Below are 8,053 nucleotides of genomic sequence, written 5' to 3' on the forward strand. Positions count from 1 at the left end.
ACGAGACCTTCGACACGCCTGACTCCTGGCCGTTCCATGTGAGTACCTGCCCTTACCCGTGCCTGGCACGCTGATGCCAGGCTTTCTGGGTCAGTGTTTGTACAGTACTGGTAATAGTGTATTTCGGCAATAAAGCCACCTCCTGAGTGAGAGCTATGGGAACCAGCTTCTCTGAGGGTGGAGAAGGACATCTGTGAGGCAGCCACACCCTCTGGGTGAGGCACACTGGGAAAATCCCAGGTGGGAACAAAGGGCTAGGTGGCTCCTTAGAAAGACACGAAACCTAATTAGGACCTAATCTCTCTAAGACCTTGCCTCTAATTCGCATTCAGGGTGTATGCCAGCCCCGAAACCCAGCTGAACAGTGGATTGTTCCCCGGCTTCTGAAGCCATGGCCGCACTCCGTTCGCAGGATATAAAAAGGCAATCAGTAAGAGAACCTGTCAGCAGCTCTCCAGCTCGATTGGGAACACCAGGAGAGGATCCCTCCGCTCATAAACAGGCTTCCAGTTTATACATCAGCTGCTTGGGTGAGTTGGTGTCCCAGCTTAAGTGACACCCTCACCCCAGTCCTCAGGAAAGTCTGGCTGTGAGAGCTCCAAGGCTGAGCCCCCTTCCAGTGCGGCATCCCCTGTAAAGACATCAGATCAGGCGGACTGTGAGTACCTGATGTGGGCGGGCAGACGTCCTCCCTGCCCTTTCCTTCCTGTTTAGAGTCTTTTTGGTGAAGTTCAGAGGTCAAGCCCATAGCCGAGCTCTGTTTTGCACTGGTCCTTACACCCAGCCTGGGTGGTGTGAAGAACGCTTTCTGCATTCCCATTGGCAAGCACAGAACTGGAATTAAACCTGCACCTGTTTGAACCGGCGTCTATGTTGTTGGCCTCTCCACAACAAGGAATTTGACAGGAAATGTCACTTGCCACACAGCAGGAAGGCTTCCCCTGAACATTGTCAATGGGAAAATATGCTTTAGACAGCCTAGACTTTTCCATAGACTGCTTCAACGTGATTAAAGTTAGAGAGAGACAGGTTCTAGGAAGAGGGACCTGAGACAGAGTGGCAAGAGGGGGCCTTGAACCGGGTCAGTTGGGAGCAATAAATAGCGTGTAGTTTCTAGAAAGCGGATTGAGATGGATTAGGAAAAGTGCAGCAAATACACCCATGCGCACGACTTTAAATCTTGATTCCACACTGAAATGAAAACATGTTGTGTTTGTCTTTCTGGGTCTAACTTGGTTTGTTTCTCATGCTGATTCCCATCAGATCTGTCTTCCTGCAGATACCGTGATCCATTTCTTTCTTTAATTTCCCACGTGTGGCCATTCCTGGGTAGATATCAGCAGATATATTTTTACCCCAGATAGCGTATCAAGGATAGACCAAAGAAACCATTTTACCCGAGTCTGTCTTGGTGAGCCGTGAACTCAGTATGCATGGGTGGCGTAGTCACTTGCTAAAGCTTGGCCAGCTGGAAGGCAGCTGCAGCCCTGGAAAGTGTACCCCAGCCTGAGTGACTGTCACTGGCAGTGGCCACCCTGTTTCTTGCAGTAACCTGAGGAGTTGCCCTGATCTTTTAGAGGTCAAGTTCCCCTTGAATCAGGTAGTACCAGATCCTTGGCTTTGAGGCAGAAAAGAATTTCAGAGTAAGCCGGCGTGAAGCAGGCAGGATTTGATAGAGATATTTAATATGATTTTTAAAGACAACGGTTAATCGGAAAGGCTCAAGAAGAAAACAAGACACGCCTCAGAGAGCTAGGGCTTCGCTGTTTCAGCAACAGTCTTACATACGGCTGTTTCGATAGAGAGGCTACTGTCTTCACGGGGTCACTAATGAGCCACCGTGAGGTCAAGGGGCAGTTCCTGGGGGACACTGGACAGGATGACCGCTGGTGAAGTAAAAGTCTGGGTGACAGCTGAAGGAAGGAGAGACGTTATTACTGTAAATAACGTTAAACTTCCAGAGTAGGCCAACCCAACCTCCCGTGCATTGCTATTTTGACAGGAAACCTCAATATATGAAAGAAATATTCTCTGTGTCAGCAACCTTCATAGCAAGTGTTAATTATGTTCAAATTCTTGCTTCCTGGCTGGTGAGAGGCTTCAGCCAGACACCAGCCTGAGGGCTCCCTTTCTTCCCTGTGGCCCTATCGCTTGTCCTTCCTAATCTGGGTCACAAAAGTTGTATCATTTCCCCTCAGAAACTGAACAAATGTCATTCCAGAGTCTCCTCTGACCTTAGCAATTACTTATGAATCTTGTAACTTTGGGAACTTCCTAAGCCTCTCTTAAGTTTCCTGGGCCTTCGAAGTCTCCCTTCAAATTCCAGCAAAGAAGGTTTACAGTGCAAGGAAATGGTAACACAACACTGCCCTGCCCCTATCTCTGGCGCTCCCCACTTGGCCCATCAGGCACACTCTGGACCGTGCTTCCATCTCTGGCTGAATGCCGCTCTTGTGGAAGGTCTCCTGGGAGCTTTTCTAGTATCGACTTCTTAAGAGCAGGAACTCAGATGTTATAATCTCACTGTAAGCCATGGGCAGGCTTTCTAACCTTTCCTATACAATAGGAACCATTGTACTATCTAAATCCTTGCATCAGAAGAAACACAGTATTTAGCGCAGGGCTGGGTGTATTGTAAGAACCCATCAACATTACTTTTATCCAGCCCTGGCTCTTCACCCACAGGTGGAGAAGCTGTCCGTTCAGTGTTTGTGGAAGGAAGGAATGATAAGGTGGGAAGGAGAGAGAAAGATCAATGAGCTCCGGAGACCACCTTGCTAGGGCAACTAGTCTGATGTCTAACCACTCCTCCCAGGGCTCCTGTAAGCTGGAAAGAGGTCAGGCTCAGGTATACTGGAACCTACAGCCCAGATGGTGGTAAACAAGCTCCCTCCTGCTGACTGTGAACAGCAGCTGCTGGAGGAGGAATGGCCTTCAGTGCAGAGAGAGGCCCGACGCCATCCCATTGGAGCTAAAGGCCCTTAGCAATTGCATGGTTCGAAGCCCTGTATAGATAAGGAAACTGAGCTTTAAAAAGATTATATCACTGGCCTAGCGCACACGGACGAGGACTGAAGCAGGGTCTTCATCAAAGTCCAGTTTACCTTGCGGTTTAGGAGCTTTTAATCATGTTTGCATCTGCCTTTCGCTAAAGCTATACCAGGGGCCTCTACCGGAGTGCATTGAGTACCTGTCCTCAGGCCTCAGACACACTAGCACAGAGAACCCCACAAATGTGTGTTCACTGCTGGCTGAAACTGAATCTCTGTTGAACCTCGGAATTTGAATATCTGATTTTTGAATTGATAAAGGAAAACTTCACATCTAAACTTTAATTTTTTTTTAATTTATTGATTTATAAATCCAGAATTGTTAGAGGGTAAACTTGTAAAATGTAGTTTGAAGCAAAATGAAAATATTTTTTTGTCTATACGACATATCCTATCCATTTTATTTGTTGATGAGCATCCAGGTTATTCATTGGTTGCACATGCAAAATGAATTTTTATTGGCTAGAGTAGAAAGCTCCTGCCTAGGGTCAGCTTCTAGTTGGTTTCTAGTCTCAGAGTTTACCCTTGGCTTTGCTTGGTATTTGTTTTGTTTTGTTTTGTAGGGGTTTAAAGCCCAGGGCCTCTCCAGTCTAATAGCCTCCCAATTTGTGCTGCTTTTTTAAAAAGTAGCTATTTCTGGTTTCAATGCCCATTTTCTCAAGTTATTCCCACTTGAAAGCACAATGCGGAGCCCATTTCTGAAGAACTATAATCTCCGGATTTGGCTCTGTCAATCCATCTTTACTAACAACTTGTTTACTTAAAAAAAAATTGGTGGGCTCTGCATTGTGTTATCATGGTCCATCCTGTGCTGCTGTCCCAGAATCCCACTCACCATCCACTGGGGACAACCTTCTTGCTGTGTCACGCTGCAGCGGAAGGCAAGAGGAGGACTCTCAGCATAACAAACTCACCCGACATGGACATTTTCCTCTCATAGGGACAGAGCCCTGGGGACTTAATCTCTTCTGTAAAGGTACACCTCTCCGCTGGTTTCAAATAGGTGATCACTTTACCACCCTCTGAGCCTTGGGGACCTGCTCAAGCCACGTCAATCTTTCCCTCTTGATGCCAAACAGCCTAACTCAATTCCCGGCATTGTGAGGTTGCACAATAGGAACCTGTGAGTTACGGGTAGCAACATTATGCAACGACTAGCCACGTGCCAGCCCCTGTTCTCGCCTTCTGCACGAATGCTTTCTGATGCAGGGCCATGATTAGCACATTTGACAGCTCCGGCAGCCTGGCTTCCAGCAGGTAAGTCGCTCCCCACCTCAGTTGGTTGGTTACTCGAGTAGAGTTCGGTCAGTGCTCTAATCAACAGTGTGATGAAAAGAATATTTTTACACTCGTTTATGTGTTTGTGTGCCTGGGGGTGATGCATGCGCCACATGCATGCTCTCTCGTGTAGGTCAGAGGACAACCTTTAGAAGTCAGTTCTCGCCTTTCACCACGAGGGTCTCGGGAATTGAACCCAGGTCACTGGGCTTGGCAGAAAGCACCATTACTTGCTAAGCCATCTCACCAGACCTGATGGGGAAAAAAAAAAGGCTAAAAGAGAAGGTTTCTAGGCCGGTTATTGTCTTGATTCAGTCAGGATTTTTACCCTTTCTGAACCCAGGTTTTCTCACTGGGTTGGACTTGTGAGGTTGTCTTGAGAGTTTCCAGTGAATGTTTGTCCATACCACGACTGAGTTAAGTAACCAAATGCTGTCACCTGGTTGGCTGTGAGTGGCTATCAAAACTTTTTCTGCTCAACTGTGATACAATTAAATTTATCACAGTAAATATAAGTTACTTAGTAATTTATCATAAAATTAAATTTTTCTAAGTAGCAATAGTGTTGGTTAAAAGCATGTCAGTATATGATATTTAGGTTCTGTATGAAATCAAAGTTTTAGGTGAGTTTGGATACTGTAGCAGCCTTCACAGTCTTCTTTTGCTTAGTTCACTATCAGCCACAGCGTACCACATGCTGGATTCCCATCCAGACTAGAGGGACTTTTCTCCCATCTACTTGGAAGATCTCGCTCCCAGTTAAAATCTGTGGTCCCTCTCACCAGGTTCCCATGAGAAAGCTTCCCAGACTGGCAATCTTTATTTATGAACACAAGACATTCCCAAAACATATTTGTGGATTAGAAGTGAGCACTACTCAGAAAAGCTCTTGCATGCTCTAGGAGCTGTAGAGAGCCGTGTTTGAAGTAGTGCTGACCCCAAGCTTTGGAGTCTTTGAGATACTCTGTGTATTGAGGGTCTGCCACATAGGCGCTAGTGGGGGCAGCAGTACCTCCACCTGTCTGAACACAGAAAGCCTGGGCAGGGGTGGAGGTGGAGGTAGGGGTTGAGGGGTTGCTCATCTTAGGGAAGGCTTTCAGAGGCAGCTTAATCTGCAGGCTCCCTTCCTGACTCAGGCCTTTGCTTTCATGGTAACTTCTGCTGGTGTGTGTGTGTGTGTGTGGTGTGTGTGTGTGTGTGTGTGTGTGTGTGTGTGTGTAATAGAAACTTGTTTAAAATGTGGCCCATGGATGTAGCTCAGTAGCAGGATGCATGTCTGATATGAGTGAGACCCTGGGTTTGACAATGTATGTGTCATGGATGGTGGTGGATACCTGTAATCCCAGAAACTTGAGGAGCTGAAGCAGCAGGGCTAAATTCCAAGCCAGACTGGGGACTTTGAGAGGCTCTGTCTGTCTCAAAACAAAAATCTCTGGGATGGAGCTCAATGATAGAGCAATTTTCCAGCATATGTGAGGCCTAGTTCTATAAGAAAAGTCTTGGGGAAAAAAAAAACCCTTGTTTTTGTAGCTAAGAATAGGAATGGTGGTATGCACCTTTAATCCCAGCACTTGGACGGTAGATGCAGGAGGATTACAAATTCAAGGTCATCTTCAGCTATATAGCAGGTTCTAGGTCCTGCCAATAAATAAATAAATTTTCATTAGTCCTAATAAGCAAAACCTTCCTGGGCTTTAAATAAAGGCTAAAAAAGAGAGGCGAGAATCATGGTCTGCCAGTGCTCAGGAAGCAGAGGCAGGCGGATCTCTTTGAATTTGAGGCCAGCCTGGTCTACAAAGTGCGTTCCAGGACAGCCAGAGCTGTTATGTAGAGAAATCCCTTCTCCAAAAACCAAAAACAACAAGAACAAAAAAGAATCACAGTCAGTCTCGACAGCCGTGTTTATCTTTCTCTTAACAGAATCAGGGTTTGGTCTATTGATGAATGAACTTGTCAGTGTGCAAAAGGAAGACTAGACCTCCAGTGTGAGGGGGAAACTTTGAGCACCGCTTTAGCTTTTTCCCCTTAAATACAATTTTGAAATGAAGCACAATGTTTTCCTGACAGATACGTGTACTCAAAAGGGAAATTTGTGGTTGTGAGCCCAGCCTATAATGGTTGAGCCAACTCTTCAGCCCATGAGATTAAGATATTTCATTAACATTTTGACTATGTAGCATAGTTTAATCACCAAATCAAGACTCGGGTTTACATCTTAAAGTCTATCTATGCTGGCTAGATTGAACCCTTTCCGTTTTCTTTGCCCTGTCCCAATAATCAAATGCCCCCCCCCAATAAAGAAAGGGAGAGTTCAAGTCATGCTTGTTTTCAATTCGAGCTGGATTAGGACTCTCATCTGGACAGGTGGTGGGAGGTCAGCAGGTAAGGTTGAAGCCTCTGTGGTCCTGCCCAGGTGAAAGATGGATGAGGGATGGTGGAAAGGCCCCCAGTGTTTCAAATAGAGACCAGGACAGAAGCCAGGTCTCCCATGTCTTGATCAAACATTTGCTGTGATTACTGGGAAAAGGTTAGGAAACTTAGGGCTGTTTACATGCACATGAGTGGCATGATCCAGGTCTAAGGGTCAGACATTGACAAATGCTAGCCAAAATATTGACTCAGAAAATGCCGTGTTTGGATCAAGGTGATGTTAGGACACAGTGTTTCAAGTTATGTTTAGCCATTCTGACTGCAATTTTAAAACTGCTCAAGTCCATCTTGAAGCCCCACAAGGGGGCCCATCCTGTCATCTCTACACACTGACCCCATCCTGGACCTTGGTTCCCCACAGAATGGCTCTGCTCCGACTTCTGGTGTTCTGCTCCCTGGCTGCATGCTGCGTGGCTCGTTCTGTTCCCCCGCCACCTCTCCCGAAGCCTCCCCGCTCCTATCTTCTGCATCCCCGGAACTGTAACGACTCTGACGTGCTGGCAGTTGCAGGCTTTGCCATGCAGAACATCAACACAGACCAAAAGGATGGCTATGTGTTGAGTCTCTCGCGAGTGCATGATGCTCGGGAGCACTTCCAGGCAAGTGACAGCTTGGGGCAGCCTAGGGACAGGCAGCGGAGACCAGCCAGGGGGTGGCCAACAGGTGCTTTCCAGTTTGGAAGCACAGTGCTCTGCTGCTGTCAGCAGGTGTGCTATGACACTCTTGCTGTCCCTAGGACACTCTGTGTCACATCTAGGTTTCAGCAGTGTAGAAGGCATTGTTAAACACACACGTGCGTGCACACACACACACTTTGGCTCACTCAGGGAGAAGGTATTTGTCCAGTTGTCCTGAGATTGTTTCATGTGGGGTATTTCTTCAACTCTACCATATAGGAGAACATGGGCTCCCTGTTCTACCTCACATTGGATGTCTTAGAAACTGGCTGCCACGTGCTCAGCAAGAAGTCATGGAAAGACTGCAGTCCAAGGATTCTGCACGAGTCCGTAAGTCCTTGTGACCAGGTGCCTGCTCTGTGTCTGCCATCTGTTCATTTCTTTCTTACCTGCCAGACAAAGGGCCTGTGTGCTTATTTGAATACGAGAGACAGGACCAAGTTTGCTCAGGAAGGGAGGCTCCTGTGATGTCCTACTGTGGTCTTACTGACTAGACCTCAAAAGGTCCCCCCAAATTGTTTTCTACCCTAAGATCCTTTGGCAGTCACTGAGCCAATGTTTGTATTCTTAGAGAGAGAGAGAGAGAGAGAGAGAGAGAGAGAGAGAGAGAGAGAGAGA

The 8,053-nt window shown here is 46.9% G+C and overlaps 1 protein-coding gene across 3 annotated transcripts in view; it reads left to right on the plus strand.

Moving 5' to 3' along the window:
* The first annotated feature begins 353 nt into the window (after nucleotides 1-353).
* The window catches only part of Fetub (fetuin B), a 16,787-nt gene continuing 9,087 nt past the window's right edge, over nucleotides 354-8,053 (plus strand). The window contains exons 1-3 of one of the 3 annotated variants that reach the window (XM_005344750.3): nucleotides 354-658; nucleotides 7,120-7,357; nucleotides 7,655-7,765. In XM_005344750.3, the coding sequence (XP_005344807.1) occupies nucleotides 7,121-7,357; nucleotides 7,655-7,765 (348 nt within the window). In that variant the 5' untranslated portion in view covers nucleotides 354-658; nucleotide 7,120. Of the gene's footprint in view, nucleotides 659-4,210; nucleotides 4,308-7,119; nucleotides 7,358-7,654; nucleotides 7,766-8,053 lie in introns of those variants that run through there. The other 2 variants (XM_005344751.3, XM_005344749.3) reach the window with 2 other exon arrangements.

The sequence above is a fragment of the Microtus ochrogaster genome, chromosome 2 (genome assembly GCF_000317375.1).
Source record: "Microtus ochrogaster isolate Prairie Vole_2 chromosome 2, MicOch1.0, whole genome shotgun sequence".
Classification (NCBI taxonomy): Eukaryota; Metazoa; Chordata; class Mammalia; order Rodentia; family Cricetidae; genus Microtus; species Microtus ochrogaster.